General features: G+C 40.1%; 1 protein-coding gene across 2 annotated transcripts in view; it reads left to right on the top strand.

Moving 5' to 3' along the window:
- Window positions 1–1,937: 1,937 nt before the first annotated feature.
- Window positions 1,938–18,068, top strand: part of COL5A2 (collagen type V alpha 2 chain) — a 98,178-nt gene continuing 82,047 nt past the window's right edge. The window contains exon 1 of one of the 2 annotated variants that reach the window (XM_071434466.1): window positions 1,938–2,235. In XM_071434466.1, the coding sequence (XP_071290567.1) occupies window positions 2,136–2,235 (100 nt within the window). In that variant the 5' untranslated portion in view covers window positions 1,938–2,135. Of the gene's footprint in view, window positions 2,239–18,068 lie in introns of both variants that reach the window. The other variant, XM_071434465.1, reaches the window with a different exon arrangement.

Below are 18,068 nucleotides of genomic sequence, written 5' to 3'. Positions count from 1 at the left end.
TTTTCCTTGGCACAGAAGAAAAATGAGCTCCAAAAAAGGCTTTACTAGTGAATCCATGACCTTGGGCTAATTTGCGAAATTCCACATTCCTCTGATCTTACAGAATCCTAAAATCTATGGAAAAAAGTGAAAAAAAAACTTGGAGAGAAGTTGCTGCATAAATATACAATATTATTCTATGCAATGTTGGCTTCTCCCCTATTCAGAGGAAGAAGGGAGAAGTGGCTCTGAGCATACTTGGACTTATTTATCTGCCCACTCTTAATTACCTGGCCTGACTCTATTCACAGTAGTGGTACCTGAAGATTTTCTCTCACTCATATCCAGTGGAATGCTATCAAATAGCTTAGACCAGGAAATGAATTTATTTAAATGAAAAACGATAGACTTAATGATTCCATATGATGCTTGCAATAAAACTGAAACCATCTCTAAATGCAGAAACATGATAGAAGGAAGTATTTATAAGGGAGCATAAGGGCATGGATTCAATTTGTGTCCTTTTCTATTCTGTTGTTCATCTGTTTCAGTTACGTGTCATAACTTGGTGGTGGGACCAAAGCAGAATTAGATATGAAGGGCAACTTTTAGATATCACAGTAGGAATCTCTTCTAGGAGTGAAATCACAGAAGCTATCTTTGAATACCTCAGGGGAAAAAAAAAGTGTCAAGGCAGCTTGGTGCAAGAGAGTAGAGAACTTTGATGTTGTTCTCTTTCAGTGCATTTTTACGGTCATCACTGGTTTTACTATTCGAGTAGGTTTGATGTAGCATTGCAGGACTGTAACCCATTTTCTGGGTTACCTTTCTTCTTCTGAGCATTCTGGTCCTTTGAAGAGACAGAAGAAAACTTCACAGGTTTTAGAATTCTGCATCACTGAGAGGTGCTAAATCATCCTGTGATTCGCCAGGGAGTTTCCAATCTGTATGAATCCAGGTGAAGATGTTTACTTCAAATAGGATTGTTCTCGAGCTGAAATAGCTGAACACAGAAAACCTTCCAGCAGATGAATCTGTATTTCCCTGCAGCAGGTATAGATGACCCCATTCTTAGCTAATGAGGGGATTAGTGACTGAGCTTCCTTTCAGCAGACCATAAACACTGTGGGAAGAAAGAAATTTAACATTCTACTCCCAGTTGCAAGTGATCCACAAAAGAGAGATTTGCTTAGTGCTCACGCTAGAATGCTAATTAAGGCACATTGTTAAGGGCTAAATACTAGGCTGGGGCTTAGGTAGGTTTGTCAGGGAACAGGGGCGGAGAACCCTGAAGAAAAGCAGGTATTTGAACAGGCATTCTGGTATTAAAAATGTAGAGCATCTTCCAGTGATTTCCAACAGTCTTTCCAACTGTAGGACAGTAAATATAAACCACGTAGGCATTCGAGGAAAGATTATTCAGCAAAAGAATTCATTTGAGAATGATTATTTCCCTTTGGGTGAAGGGGGCTTATTTCCAAGTTGCTGAAGCAAGCTGCCTTATTTTAGCTCTGTGAGCCCCTCTCAAGGGACTGGAGTCCCTATTGATAACACAGCGAGGCAGGGGGCAGTTATCAGGGGAGAAGAGGAAATCCTCCTCTGGCGGGCTGGAAGCGATCGAGTTCCTAATAAGGGAATCGGCTCCAAGTGGGGCTATACCCTCCATTCCCAGGAAGCGTGTGCTGGGTGTGGTAAAAGCAGAGCTTTCTCTTCCTGACAGCTTCTTAAAACTCTGCTTTTGCTTGCTTAATAAATGGTCCTGAAAAAGCACATGCATTGCACAGCAGCATGAAAGTATCCCGCAAGTGTGCTCGTAAAGAGAAAAGTTCAAGGAAGAGTGAAGCCAGCTCTGATTCGGTTATTTACCATCAATCAGACTGTTGCTTGGCAGGGAGTGGATGGTTAGGAGCCTGAACGAGCTGAAAAGGGGCAGGAAGAAAGTGGAGGCAGCATTCTTCCTATTTAAAGCTGCATCCCCTGAAAGGAGTGTTTGCAGACTGCGCTGGAGCTGGTGCTGAAAAGAGGGCTCGCAGACTTTGTCCTGGAACTGATGCGGAGAGGCAGAACGACTCCTCAGCTGGCTTCATGGTGCTAAAATAACCTTACGATTCTGCACTTTTTGCTGCCCAGGGAGGATACATGTCTAATATCTAGGCATGATGGCAGTCTTGGTACAAACGAGAACTTTTTTCATCCTCGCTGCTTTATTAGGCCGATTTGTGACCATAAAAGCGCAAGAAGTGGAAGAGTATGAAGGTGGTGAGTTTCTCTCTACCTCTAAAACAATTATCATAATCCCCCCTCTTTGCATGCGGTGTGTTTATTGTGAGATTTGGCTAATAAGTGGAGCGGAAAACCTCTGGGATACCAGAGTAAGACTTTTGCTTTCACGTTTTGAGAAGGCGGCAGAGAGGGGTTTGCGCTTTGGCTTTTTGAGCGGAAGACCGAGGTTTGCGGCGCTCGCTGCGGGCGCAGAGCGGGAGGGGCGGTCAAAGGCCAAGTGCTGCCGCGGGGCGCTCGGGCTGAGCCCCCGTCCCGGCGGGGCTGCGGCCGCTGGGAAGTTCCCAACAAAAGAAAGGGCTTGGGACGCGGCTGGAGGACAGCTGGGCAAGCGAGCTGGGAGAGTAAACAGCGAAGCCTCCCAGGGTGGAGTCGTTTGCGCTGAACTACATCTGCTTTCTCACATTCTTTGTTTTAGAGAAATGCAGAAACGTGGATTCTCCCTTTTTTCACCCCTCCCCCTCCTCCTTTTCTTTTCATTTTCCTTTCTTTCCTTCTCGGGCTCGTTTTCCCCCAGGCTCTTGCGGAGGGGCTGCCTGACGCCGAGGATGGCACGGAGCCTCCCCTCCGCCCGGGGGCTGGCGGAGCGGGGCAGCGGCGGCTCGGGGCGAGCTCCGTGCGGGCAGGAGCGCTGGCGAGCCGCGAGCCTCACCCGCCCGCCTGCACTGACTGCGGCTGCTTGGTAGCCCTTCGTCTTTAGTGCCATTTCAATGCCTGCGAGGGAGACACTGATGGTCAGGAGAAGGCGTAGTGACTGTACTCTTTCATCAGTCGGGATGGATGTCGTGATCTGTGTTGATTTCCTGAAATGTGAGCAGGCTGGTGGTGGGACAGTCTGGAGCTATTGTACTCCGGAGCGTACTTCCTAGCCTTCTTATATGTAACACTGGCTTCTTTTCCAAATTATACCCTACAAAGTGCCTTTGTAGGGCATTCCAGCACATTGTAGCATGTACCCTACAATGCAGTTTGCACTTACTTTATCGTGTATTTTTAAGAGTCTAATTTTTCTTGTAACTGAACCTCTCTGGTAATACGCTGGATTGCATAAGTGAGGAGGAGTCAAAGCCTGATGAATAAACCACTGCAATATTTCTGAAACTTTTGTTCTACAAAGCAAAATGAGACTGTCCTGCCCGTGCACAGCTGTGTGAGAAGTCCCATAGAGGGGGCACTTTATATAAACTTGTGAGTGTAATTCATATACTTGCTATAAAGGGAGACATATATTATGCACTTTTCAGTTACATGTAACACCAAACAAAACACTTGTGAAAGTACTGACTCCATTTTTGGTACCCATTTAATAAAAATTATAGCTTTTTGCCTATTTAAAAAAAATTGCAAAATTTATATGAGTTTTCTGTGGGGCTATTACATTTACTAGATTTTTGGAATGATGGAAATTATGGGATAAGCCAGTAATGTAGCAACACGTTCTGGGATGTATTTCCAATGTGCTGATGGCTGAGGCCACTGAGAGCTACGTGGTAAGTCAGAGAGCAAAATATGTTGTAATAAATTAGTGACATCTGTTTACACTTACATCACTTACTCATCTTCCTGTTTGAGAATTAATAGATTTTGTCTACTATACAGACCCTTTTCCAATGTTCATTATATTAAAAGAAAACCCAGACCTATTTTAATGTGGTGTGAGGGGTGGTGCAGTGAATGTAGAAGTAGGGTACATTCTACACATTGGTCTGGTTTAATTGTATAAGAAAGGGATTTAACCCTTCATTTAGTTCCTGATGGGTGGGCTGGAATGCTGAAGGGTGGGCAGGTTTTACCCTTAGTTTGTCTTGGCTTTGGTATTTGTGTAGAGGTCTAACATCAGCCAACATTGTATTTTACTGCAGGTGACATTGTCTGTAGAGATGCTTTATTTCTCATTCATTTATGTACTACTTGAATATAGGTACTATCAGATAAACAAATATTAGAGGTGCCTGGGAAAGCAAGAAGGGCACTTCAGGAAGCGTAGATTAGAAAAATCTATCCATCTTTCAGAAAGGATGTAAACCAGTGTTGTACCAGTCGTTTTTCATGACAGTCCTAGAAAAAATAAGGGTTGAATGCTGCTTGTCAACTTTAGATGCAGTGGCAAAAAGAAATAGCTTTTGTGGTAGTATGTTACAGAATTTATCATAAGGGGGATTGATATTGATAGATAAGTTGAATATAATAAAGGAGATAATATGGTTAAAAAACCTTAATGAAAGAACTGTAATGCTTCAAACCAAACATACTGCTTAACTTTTTGGTACATACCATTCCTGTGCTTTTAAGCTATGCCAATTTCTTTATTATTTTTTTTCCTCTTGAAACCCTTGCAGATTGATCTGTTCTGCTCAAGAGCACTTGGCTGGTAGTGCTACATTGTGCATGTGCTTAAAATGCATGTAAAAATGTGAAAACCAGACACTTCCAAACCTATTACAGCAAAATTGGTCATTTTGAGACTGTTTAAATGTGCCTATTTAAAAGTTATTTCTCAATAAATCAGTGCTGCAGAATCCTAGAAGGACTGAAAGATCCTGGTTTTAGTTTCTTTGTAGAGACCTGGTCTAGTTCAGAAATGCAACAGGATCAGAAAGTGCTCAGGAGGTGACTGAAATTTTGTGCTGTTTAAGTGCTGAATACCTGAAAGCTCTGAACCTTTCATACAGGGCTTTCCACACAACTCTACAATCCTTCCTCTTTCCCTAGGGCTTGGCATAGAGGGAACTACTAGCAGAAGCAGGATGTGCTTCTGGGATCTTTTCCTGTCCCCTTGGGAGTGTAAAAGTTTTTAAAAAATAAATTAGAAACACACCTTTAGTGGAAAATCAGTACACTTGAATCAGATTTGAAATTGTGGGAATCACCTTGTTAAAGAAGTATTGCCTGTGCAAATTGCATGTAGGTGTGGCAGTGGTGGTTTATTGCAACCATTTCCCATAGTTCTCTTCAATTCTATACTTGCCTTTGGTTCTCATCAGTTTTTGCAATGTACCTTTGTCTGAGTTATATTTTCCTGTCCACCTCTTGTGGTGTCAACACTCCTTCAGCTGAGATCAGTGTGAGCCCTGTTATTGATTTAAAAATATCTAATTTTTTTGATAGTGAACAAGGGAAAAAAGTAAAGGGTCATTGTTCTGTTTAGATTAATGATCCTCTTTGCCTTTTTTGGATTCTCAGGGTCTTTCATTTTGTCTGGAAACCATGCAAGGGAGACAGGAGATTGGACTGACTTTGGAGACACAAACAGCTCCAGCTGCTGGAATGGGGGCTGTTAACTGTGTCCATTATCTTCTCACTGATATTATCTTTAGGGAGACAAGGCCTTATTACATTGCACAGTCCCAATAATGGGGCAGATGTTGGGAATAAGATGACAAGTGAAAGTCCTCTGCAGCTGTGAGAAAGTAAAAGAATTATTTAGTGTTTGTGCCAAATGCTTCTTTGGATTCTATGGGTCTTTCATCTGTGTAAATAGTCCTCATAGCTCCTAAGGAGAATGATATTGTACAATTCTATATGAAAGAGGAAAAGCACCCCTGTTTTTACAATTGTCACAATTTTAGTGAGGATCTGATAATACTTAGAATTACAGAATTATTGTTTAGGTTGGAAAAGACCCTTAAGATCATTGAACCCAACTGTTTGCACAGCACTGCTTCAGCAGATTGATGCTCCAGCTCAGCTTGGTGCTGGCTGTGAACTTGCTGTGATCCCCTCGTGCAGATCATTGGCAAAGATGTTGAACAGGACTGAGCCCTGTACTGAGCCCTGGGGAACACCACTGGTGACCAGATACCAACTGGATTTAACTCCATTCACCACCAAACTTAGGGCTTGGCCATCCAGGCAGTTTTTTACCCGGTGGACAGTGCACCCATCCAAACCATGAGCAGCCAATTTCTCCAGGAGAATGCCTTGGAAAACAGTGACCAAAGCTTTACTAAGTTCCAGGTAGATAAATCCCAGTCTTTTCCTCATCCCATAAGAGGGTCACCTTGTCATAAAAGAAGATCAGTCTGGTCAAGCAATACCTGCTTTTCATAAATCCATACTGATTCAACCTGGTTATGAATGTAAATGTAAATTATAATCCCCTGGTTATGCTGTATTGTTTTTTTTTCCTCCAAAAGTTTCAGATCCCCAAATTATGTCTTTACCTCTGCTCTCTTATGTCTGTACCTCTGCTTTCTTAGTGAGAAAACCTGCATTTGTGGTAGGTATATGTGTTTGGGGGTTTAAACATAGTAAATAATTCCAAAAATAGGAATTAATACAACTCTAAACAAGCAGCAAATAGGAATCTAGTATCTATTAGACAAAGTTATAATTCTATGGGGACTAACTCATTGAATTAGAAAATTTGGGGTTGACTTTCCTGACTGTAAAAGTGTGGGAAGGATACTCTACACAGAAATTTCTACAAAAAGATTCCTCAAGAGGATTCCTTCTGTTCAGCCTGAGCAAAACTTAGCTCAAAATTATGGAATACTTAAAATTGAGGGTCATGTTGAACTGTCTACATTAACCTGTAGTTTTTTTTGGAAAATACATTATGATTGAAGAATAATTGCATGCTGAGTTTGTTAGTGCAGGCATTTTTTTCTCCCTGATGTTTACAAATATTGATTATTGCCATAGAAACTGAATGGTCATTTCATGACTCATGTTTTAACATGCTCAGTCTTCATTTCTTGATGAGGTCTTCTCATCCTTGCAATTTGTTTCAGTGTGATAATATTCTATCATCTTCATTTGTTCATGCAAAACATGCAGGATCGGTCCTGTTTAACAATAGTTAAATGTAAGTTGGTTAAAAATACGTACTTTTAAACTTGCTAATGCTTTAGAAGTTTTCAGAAAAAAAGAAATATCTACTAAATCCCTTGACTGATGATAAATGCTCCTAGGAAACCCTGCTTAGGAACAACTCCTGGTGTTGAAGTTGTGTTTACTATCTAGGTAAACTATAAGTTATGATTTTTCTGTGGTTAGAATTAAAAGTGGTCAACTGGACACATAACTTGGTTTTTGGTGGTTTTTCAGAAAAGAAACAGATTCTTGTGTGTATGTGCAGGGAAGCAGGAACTGCAAAGGCAGATCTTCATGCAACAATATAATCCTTTTAAAAAACTGAGCAGATGTTCATGGCCTGTATACAACTATTTTTCCATATACAGAGGAAGGCAACAAACTCAGTGCCAAGAAATAACAAAGTAATAAAAAATAGTCGAAATTCCAGCTGGAGGCATGTGATCTATCCTTATATGTGCACTATTTCACTTATGTTTGTCATTGTGACCCTGCACATTTTTGTATGTAAAGTCCTGATAATATAATTTTCTCAGAAATTCTTCTTGGAAAGAATAAATCAAAGTGTTGTTCCAATGGATTTCTCAGTTGGGTCAGGGAAGAGAGACTGGGCTTGCAATTCAGTTTATTGTGTAGACAATCCCCCCATTCTTTAGACAACCAACAAGGCAAACCCAAGTATCCTTTAATGTAAAATGAATAAATTAATCAGATTAACTTGGAATTTCAGTTTTTGACAAAGGCTTCTTGGAGTTTGAACTTTCAGAGCACGAGGAAGGATTGTTGCACTGCCTGAAATCTCAAGCTGCAACAGACCCACCTTGTTCGACTGTCCTTGAATGCCCTGGTGAGGCTGTCATGTGCAGAGGGGCAGGTATGATTTGAGCTGGAAAGTAGGATGCATTCATTCCAAGTTCAATGAAGAAAATGTATTTCTTTCCATGGCATAAAATGAGAAACCAGGTACTTTCAAGCAGGAGAAAAATGGCTCTTAACTATGACAGTCATGTAACGCTTAGAGGAACAGAGGTACCTCAGGGGGTGGCATCATGTATTATTTATGTCTTTTATGTATTCAGTGCATTGTGTATGTACAAATAATACCATTTCTCTAGATACTTTTTTTTTTTGGTCATGGATTGTTTTGTGATTCTATGCTTTTCCTAGCTTAAATTTAGAGAAATTTGAACAGTTAGTGCTGTTCCTGAACTACAAAAAAGGATAAACCAGTGGTACTGACTATAAGAAGTAAAACAATTATTTTAATATAAATGGTTATTTTATAATTTGATTTATAATTATGAAAACAGGGAAGCTTTGAATGATGATAAAGGCTTGATTCTGTGGTAATTAAAATATCCAAACCGTTGCTTACAATTATCTCTTCTTAGTAAGCAACATACATTTTTCATAGCCTGCTGTGCTGCCTTTTATTCTGCAGTGAGAAACAATTCCATTATTCCACTATCCCACCCGCATTTGCTGCAGAAAGGTCATGTGTTATATAAGCACCAAGACTAAGAATGATTGTCAGAGGGCCAGTGGTGGGATGCTCCCTGTTCAGGGAACTTCTATTCATGCAGACCCTCGGGATTCTGTTTGTATCTGCTGCTGAAGATAGGTCTTGTCTTTGGAGAGCTGTCCTAAGGTTGTTCCGTGGCCATGCTGCTGCCAGCTGAAACTTGTTTGGAGCTTTGGAGAATTTGCATTTTTCTGCAGCTCTGTGTGAGCAGTATAGCTGGGAGAGTGATATAATGAAGTTGTTTTCATACTGAAAAGCTTTCATGGTGGTTTGTGTCTTCACTACTTTTCATTTATAGCCTTTGGACTATGCAGCACTAGCATGGGAGGACTAAAGAATTAATTTGAATCTTTGTGCCCTTGTTCTTTGGATAATGTGGCTGAATAGAAACACAAACAACGACTCTGATACTGCTGGCAGGAATTCAGAGCTTTGGACATGAACTCATTTAGAGTAAGAACAGAAGAGTAAACTGTGTCCCTGAGGTCTGCTCCCTGCTGAGCAGGAGATATCTGGCAGAGAAGGTCCATACAGTATCTTCTCCAAGTATTCTTTGGTCATTAAGTGCTTGCCAGCACCCTCCAGCAAGCTGACCACCTGAAGTGCAGGATTGTGGGCATAATGGCAGTGTAGTGTAGGAAGAGATTGAGGGAGAAAAAGTAAGAGTCATCACAGAACTGTACGGGTTAGAAGGGGCCTTGAAGCCCATCCTGTTTCACCCCCTGCCATGGGCAGGGGCACTTTCCACTGCACCAGCTTGTTCCAAGCCCCATCCAACCTGACCTTGAACACTTCCATGGATGGGGCAGCCACAGCTTCTCTTAGCAACCTGTTCCAGTGCTTCATCCAACGCACAGGAGAGAATTTCTTTCTAGTATCTAATATAAACCTGCCAATTTGTGAGTTTGTCCTGGCCCAGTTGCTCCAAGATTATTGCTTCACATTAAAATGATAGTGAAAATCCAGCTAAAAGTCAGAAGGAAACTGTTCCTCATTTGAGGAGAACTGTCTTGGGCCAGCTGTATCATTGTAGGTACTCAGAGGTTATGCTGAGGGAGCATTTTGTTTAAAGCAGTTCTCTCTCTTTCAAGAAATCATAGACAAGTTTGATTGACATTAAATCACTTTCTAGTCTGAAATCTCATGTCTCCTGTCCCAGTAGATCAAGAAAAAATATTTAAGAAAAAAATTAAAGCAGAATCAGCAAAAAGAAGCTGTTTTACACTCAGCTTTTCACAAATACTTTCTTTACAGTGTTCTATCAAATCTTCAGATCTAATAAAAATGTGCTGAATTGCCATAGTGATTGCTATCCTATGACAGTTATTTATGACTTATTTTCTGTCTACTTTAAAGTAGGAGTTTTTCCCTTCAGCTGGAGTTTCTAATTTTCAAAATACTGAGGATGATTTAGTCATCTTTAAGCCATCTATGCTATTTCAGAAAAATCAAGTTACCCTGAATTTAGTTCATCCAGATTATGAATTATAATTATTGTTCACAAGTGATATAATCAATAAACCAATAAAGTTCTGGGTTTTTTAAACCAAGTATGATCTATTTTTGGCTTTCTTGCTTATATCAGTGATGAGCCTCTTGGTAGGAAAGATACCATTGTGTAGCTGGGTTATCTCACTTCTCAAAGGCTCCTGAAGGCTTCCTGAAATTTTTCTGAATAATCCTCAGTGTGTCCAAAGCTCTGAGAATACAAGAGGAAGGGAAACAAGAGGCAGGAACTTCCAGAGGGGGGTTGGTAGTGTGATGGGGCTTGGACCTCTCGAGGAGCCCTCAGCTCCATACAACCGAGGGGTCATTGTCCTGTTGTGACTTTGGGCCGTGGAAAAGGGGTGGGAACAGCCTGCATTTTCTACTCCTTCATAGTGGAAAAAGTGCAAAGGGAAAAAAATGTTATCTCTTTTCCTCTGTATTAATTTTCCATTGGAGTGACTTCTTTTACCCTTAAAATTCCCACACCAGCACACATGATGCATGCATTGAAAACCCGTTGGTTTCTAATACTAAAAAGATTTCATGTGTGAGGAAGAGAACACAATCCTAAGAGTAAATAACTGTACTTTAGAACTCTCTGGAATCAGGAGTGTTGTGGTTTGTAAAGATCCCCAGTATGTATGCTTACATCTTTAAAGAAAATAGCATGTTTGTAACTTACTGCAGGGTAAAGATTAAAGTGGTTTAATATATGATGTGTTAGATTTTTTTAGGGCATTTTACAGATGTATGTGAGTGTGGTGTCTTTACACTGTATGGGAACTACAGTGCAAGGCAGATGCACCTCGCTGGTGAAAGTAATGGAGGATGATTTCCAGATGTTTAATGCTTAATGCTTGCTTTGGCAAGAGGCAGAAAGGACTGGAACATGCATTGGCAGCAACAAAGGCAGGGAAGAACCTGATGTCAGAGGCATTGAGCCTGGTGACAAGCAGAGATGAACATGGAAAATGGAACCATGTGGGGAAGGAAGAGCCAACATGACAGTATGGCTGCTGTCACCACACTGAATCTTGGAATTATAGCGGTGCCTGGCAGAGTGCTGGGAGCCTACTTCAAAAATTAGGACTGAGGTTAGACAAAGTTATTCTTTACCCTTTTTTTTTCCCTTTTCTGTAATGATAGAAAATTCCATCTAAACCTGGACAGTGAGCTTGAATAACTTTAGCATGCTTTGATTTTATATTTTCTCTGTGAAGTGCAGGGCCTTCCTATGAATTTGTGCAGTGCAGAGCACAAAGCATCCTTGATATCAAATGTAGCCTTAGGCTACTACTGTAATATACATACTGAGTCATTGTGCTAATAATACATCTCTGGAATGGCATGGATTTTCATGTTGAATAGCTGGCTGGTTTCAGAAGTGGAATCTGGCTCCTCAGCAAAGAAATCTCTGGCTAGTGAATCACCTGCTTGCTGTAAGGTTTCAGTAAGCACCTCTCTGGGGCTGGCTGTCCTTTTCAGTGTACACGCCAACACTGCAGCCTTACCACATTTTAGCAAAAACACTCACAGTTCTTGGTTTGGTTTGTTGTTGTTTTTTGGAGAGGAGAGCAAGGTGAGATCGTGGGGAGAGAAGAGCTAAATCTTGATCTCTTTAGGCTGTGTATGTTTGCCCTTATGAAGAGTGCCAGGGCCAACCAGTGTGAGAGGCACTGCTTTAATGTTAGTGATATCATTCTCGTGGGTTTTAAAATGAGGGTATGGAGCACTTAGTTCTTGGGGTTAGCTTTTTTTTTCCTCCAGCTGTTCTCTGTTTCTTTGAGCCTTTCCTGGTTTCCTAGGAAGCCTCTGCAGTATGGAATTTATCTATTTTACAGGCAGTTCATTTTTTTCTGTTTGAATGTAATGAACATGGGAAGTAAATATTTGGTAATTTAAATCTCCCTTTCAGGAGAGTAGTTTAGACCCTAACTTGAGGCACATGAATACTCTTATTTATTGTAATGAGACAACTTATACCTTTTTTTTTCTCCTTAATGAATGAAAAATTTAATTATTTCAGTTTTTCTTTCAAAAGAGGGCAACAAGCTTCAGGATCTTTTAAGTTGAAGTAAGATTTGATTAGGTGAAATGATGCAGCAGTGGTTCTATAGAATTTAAGATTCTATCTTAAATAGAATTGCTATCTTAAATAACTTTTATCAGTTATACTGACATTTTTGCACAAACTCACGTGGTTTGGTTTCCTGTCATCAGTAAACATCAGTACAGAAACACAGCCCAGTTTCTGGTTTCACTGGAAACCAAAGGAATCTCGGTGGTTTTGGTTTGAGTTTGCTTTATGCTCAAATCTGACATATTAAAGGTTCTTGCATCATCTCAGATATACATGTACAGAAGAATATGGAAGTTAAGGCTTTTGGAGTTCTCAAGATCATCTGTGTGCCTAATAATGCTTAATGTAATAGGTGAATTTCTGGTAAATTTAGTCTGGAGAGTAAACCTTAGTCTGGAGAGTAACTTGGCATTTGGTGCTTCTAACATCCTGATCTGTAGCTCTGTCTGGAAGAATGCTTTGGGACCCCTAGGCTGGAGTGATGATAGCAGAAGGGAATGTGACTGCCTGGAAAGGGAATGCTCCTATGGTCCTGTTTTCTAACAGGATACAGCTGTGGCTTAGTCTGAGTCCTATAAATGTGAGTGAGTGTTGACTCAATGCCATGAGAGGAAACTTTCTGGTGTGACAGTACCCTGCCTTTCTTTTACTGGGGCTGGAATCACACCTTAGCAATTCCTGACATGCAATTTCAAAATGCCAGAGAAGAGAGCACAACTCTGCTGCTGCTCTTCATGGCTGCATCCACATCCCTGCATTCAAAGCCCAAGTTACATCATTGGTACTACCTGCCAAGTAGAGTTCTCTTGAGACAAGGAGTAAAGAATTCTGCCTGGGCTGCTTTTTTTTTCTTTTAAGTCTACTTACCCTATTGGTTAAATGTTTAAACTTCTGAAAAGGAGTCTGCAAATATAGCTGAAATACAGCCCTGCTTTTGAGCTGAAGCTGGTCTGTGGGCTGAAATATGAGTTGGAGTGAAAGTATGCACTCTTAAATAGTATTGTTACCCAGACTTAGTATTTGCCAATAGTCAAATTTGCTGGGGATGCAGGAGAATAGGTCCTGGAAATGTGTAGCTTCATCAAATAATGCCCTCTGGGCATTGCTCTTGGACACAGCTGGGAGACACTGTGCAGCACTTACTGTAGGGTATTACAGTAGATGTATGGGCTGTGCTGAGCCCACATTTAAAGACCTTTACCCAGTTTGTCCTTTGGTTTCCACCCTCACACAAGAAAAAAAGGTCTGGCTTTAATGGATGCCTGTTATCTCCCAGCATAATCATATAAATCTGAGTCTGGCTAGGATTAATGGAGTGGTTCATCTTCTGACTTTCAGCTGTTTACTTTGAAAGCACAGATCTGGGGCTGCTTTAGCAAAAAGATATGCTTCTACTAAAGTTAGTTTTTAGCTTGTCACAACTGCCCCCTTATTCTTCCGGTCACCAAAATCAAAAAATCAGAATTATTTTTTTACCCCAAAGTGGATTTTATTTCCTCATGAGATGGCTAAATAAGTCTTATTCTTGTGTGCATGTACTTTCTCTCTCTCTCTTTCTTTTTATTTTTTTTTCCCCTTAAATCTCCTCCCTTCCGGAGGCTGAGAGACTGAAATTCCTCCTTGAAGTTTGCATGACTTAGAAAATTCTAAGTAACTTGTTTATACAGTGGAATGCAGCTCACAATGAGATGTAAATACCAGTGCACTGATCCTCTGGCTTTTGCTTTTGTTGTGAATTATAACTATTTATTGAAATGGCAGAGTGAGCTTTAAGACATTTTGTCAGAATCAGGCAAGACAAATAGCTAATTATTATGACCCCTTTTGATATCTAACAAACTGTGAAGTTTGAAGCTAGATCTTGCTTTGGCCTGGTTCTTTTTGTATTTGTCTCTGGAGGCACAAGGCAAGATTTTTTCACAGGGTGATATAAATTTGTTAGATTTTTGGGGGAATAGGCATAGGTTTTTTTTTTCTCCTTCCTCCTAGAGTTATTTACCATAAGGAGAATGAAGATGTACAAGGGATTTCAGAGCTAATGCTGAAGAAGCTTCTCTTTCCTTTTCTGTGTCCTGTTAAAACAATGCTTCTTGTACTGCTTGCCTTGCTCTGAGAAGACATCAACAAATGGTATAGGACAAGCCTGGTTGAGATAAGTTTAATAAAAAAAAAATTGCAGGTGGTTCTGGCTGACATTAGCCTCTGTTGCACTGAAAAATCTTCGGTTTGATTAGGAATAGAATGACAATGTTTCAGGAATACAGAAATGAGAAAGAAAAATCTGTGTCACTTATAGGTTGTTATAGCAATTATATTTTTGTGCAATGCACCACAATATCTTCAGGCATCTAAAATGTTTCTTTCAAGTCTTAATGAACATAGCCCCTGACCCTGAGGGTGATGTAGGCGTGTGCCATTCTCTGCTATACATTTTTGTAGCCCAGTAGGAGATGTGAGGATGCAAGAAATTGCAGATCTAAATATTATCCCTAATGATAGATGTACTACTAAAGAACACAATGCATTTCTTCAAAATACCATTTTTGCTTTTCTAGCTTACACTACTTTTCTTGTTGGTTGTTGTCTTTTTTTTTTTTTTTCAATTCCCATCCTGTGGGAAACTTGTAGGAGGCTGCAACCAGACAGATCTGGTTTTGGAAATGAGAGTGTCTTCATGCAAAGTGCCTGAAGGGTAATGTTCTCCTTTTAGTCCAACTAAATGCATAATGAGTTTTCCAGTACCTGTGTTAGCACACTCAGAGCTATACAAGGAAGAGTCTGACATGCTTGCAAAATGCAGATTTTTGTAGCCTGTGAAATTTCTGGCACGTCATACGTGACTAAAGCTCATGGCATGTGTTGTACCAGGGCTTTAGACTGTGTTTACTCAGAGAAACTTTCTGCAGAAAGAAATGGAAGTAGTATGGACTCTAATGTGGACTGTTTGGTCAGGCCATGAATATTCCTTTTCTAATAAAAAGGAAAAATTTGATGATGTCTTGAACAGGCTGGTCTATATGTTATGCAGTCTGCATAAGAGTATAAAAAACAGAACACAGAGCAGAAAAAACTGAAACATATTGCAGCTCTTTTTGATCCAAAACCGACTTTGCATTTCTGTTTAATTCATTGGGAATTTGAATTCTCTATTTTCCTAACATTTGAATAGTTCAGCAATTACCTGGAATTAATCTGTTGTTGTGTAAGAAAGTTTCCCACTCAGCTTAAGGTGTTACATACCTTCATAAGAAGTTAATATTAGGGAAGATTGTACCAGGACACCAGGTGCTTTTGAGGCCTGATTGAAATGAAGTACATTTGTAAATGTAGTGCAAACTCCAGGCAGTTCTGGAGCCTGTGTGAAGCATAGCCTGGCTCATGTGCAGAACACTTCTGAGGCAGTAGTATAAGCTTTCCTGGACTCTTAGGCTTGACACTAAAATGGCAGGAATATTCAATTGTGTAGCTCAGTTGCAGGAGGATGTTTTGCAAAAGACTGTTAGACATTTTTATGTGCAGTCCTGTTTGAAAGAAGATGCTCCTGTAATCAGATGGATGAATGACATCAATGCTATTCTGTGTTTCAGTGTTTATTTCCAGGTGTGCATCTGGGATTTAATTTATTGCCCTTGAGAGATTCTCAAGGGTAATTATGTTCTGAATAAAGCAGTCACCAGTACCTTACCGATTGGCTCTTCTGCCTCTGTGCCTTTAGCACTGGGCTCCTCAGAGTGTGTTCTTTTCAGAGACAGCTTGCCAATGATCAATGAGGCCTTTTTCCAAATTGACATCAAACTGTTCTCGATTACATAAATCCAGGCAGCCACAGCGATGAGGTGTGCAGAGAAAATTTACTTCATGGAGGGACTTTATAGAGCTTACAGTGCAGTTAAGTTGAAATTACATAACAGATATGGGAAATGCATGGTTAGTTATGCCTTCTCTCATGCTATGCCTTCCCTCAATTCTGTGCCATGAAAGAAACATATACCATTCACTCCAAGTTTGTTTTTCTTGTAGATTAATTACTTTGAAGGTAAAAAGGGAGAACTAGTTTCTTTTATATGTATCAATTCCCATTAGTGAAACAAACAGAAAACTAGTGCTTGACTGCTGATCCTAATTATGATTCCAAGTTGGTTCCTACATTGGAAAAAACAGAATAAACATGTACACTTTCATTGTTTGCCTTTATAGATCAGCATGAAGGTAAGAAAAGTGATTAATTTCAAGTTAATGTTTTGAACAGCCAAGTTTTATTTTCACAACCAAGGAGATTGTGAAGTGGAAATTTGATTCTGATATGCTTGGCACTGAACTACTAACCTTAGATATTTTACATGTAGTGAAAATACTATTCACTGAAATAGTTTGAAGGAGAGCCACCTGTGCAGATTTTGTGTATAACTGAGATGATAAACACTTTATTTGAATCTGATATTTATAGGTTTATTTGTACAAGAAAAATTTTGGCTGAGAAAATGATGAGTGAAACTTTTTTTTTATTTTAATCATGCAGCTCCCAGGTTTTATTTGTTCACATGTTTTTTATTGTTTCACATGTTTTATTTATTTTTCCTCTGGTCTGCAGAATGTAGTGTAAATTCAGAGTTTGATAAACAGTGGTCTTTGGAAAACCGCTTGGAAATTTCTCCCTTTCGCCAGAAGAGTTTGGGCCTGATGTCAGTGCTGAGACCCAGGAGCTGATCCTGAGGTGACATCCAGACTGCCACTGTGTGTGATGAGCCTGCTCCCTTCTTTTAGGCTGGTACCTTTAAATGTCAAGCCAATCTTTGTAATTCCTGAATTTGACTCAGAACCAGTGAAATAAGGGCAAGCCACCATTTATTTACTTCAGCTTTCATGAAGGAGGCCTATCCCAGGCTCTAGGCAACCTGCCATCAATTATCCATACAATTCATAACAAAAAAGGCAAAAAAGCAGTAAACCATTCCCACATTTGCCAACTGCCTTAGCTTAGGGGTAATGAAATCATCCAGCCCCTCGCATTCCCTTAGCCCTCTAACTCTGCTCCTATCAAGCATTTGTTCCAGAGACAAGCTACGTCTCTGTTGGAGTTAAAAATGTACATTTTAATATATTCCAACAGATAATGAAATTTCCTAGTTTAGAAAGCTGGCTGTGCCAAGCTCCTCTTCTATAGACTATAATTTCCTTTCTGAAGAGAGAAGGAGCATCTGGACCTACTCAGTCCCCAGCACAGAGCTCGTCCACGTCAGCAAACTGGAGCTCCAGTGTGGCTGCCCAGGGTCAGCTGTGGGCTGCCTGGAATCTCCTTATTAAACAAGCCCAGAATTTTGGATCTGGACCAAGCCCCTAGAACTGATCATGCTGGGACATTTGAAAAGTCCCGTTTCAATACCAGAACTCAATTGCAAAAGGTCATTGATGCATGCTGCAGACATTTCCCTGTGTGCTCCAAGTCTCAGATTTCGAGTGCAAAATCTTATCCGAGCATAACTATGATTAAAAACACAATTAATGGCGGGGTCTGCTTTCATTAATTTCTCCAGTGGACAAGGGAATAGATTGTGTTTAACTTTAATGATCTTAAACTGTTAGTGTAAGATTGTCTTGGTTTCTTTAGAAATATTTGTTTAGAACTTATATTCTTAGCCACTGACACTTGATAGAAATTTTCCAGCAATTAAACTTCTGTCAAAGGCCATACTTGAATTGTGGTAACATAAAGTTATAATTTGGCATTAATGGTAGATTATTAATTTTGGGGAGAGGCTGGTCTGAATCTAATTTCAGTCCTGGTTCTGTCTCCATGGTTCTTTCTAGATGACTGTTCTGACTTCACTAACAGAATATACACTAACATTATTTTTGGCACTAAACCCAAGGATTGTTGGCTACTGCCGTGCTTGGGTAGATGTA

The sequence above is a fragment of the Agelaius tricolor genome, unplaced genomic scaffold, assembly GCF_023055355.1.
Source record: "Agelaius tricolor isolate 1412-34295 unplaced genomic scaffold, bAgeTri1.0.p SCAF_10, whole genome shotgun sequence".
In the NCBI taxonomy this organism is placed as follows: Eukaryota; Metazoa; Chordata; class Aves; order Passeriformes; family Icteridae; genus Agelaius; species Agelaius tricolor.
The sequence above is the reverse complement of the archived record's forward strand: the minus strand, read 5'-3'. Positions and strand labels throughout refer to the sequence as shown.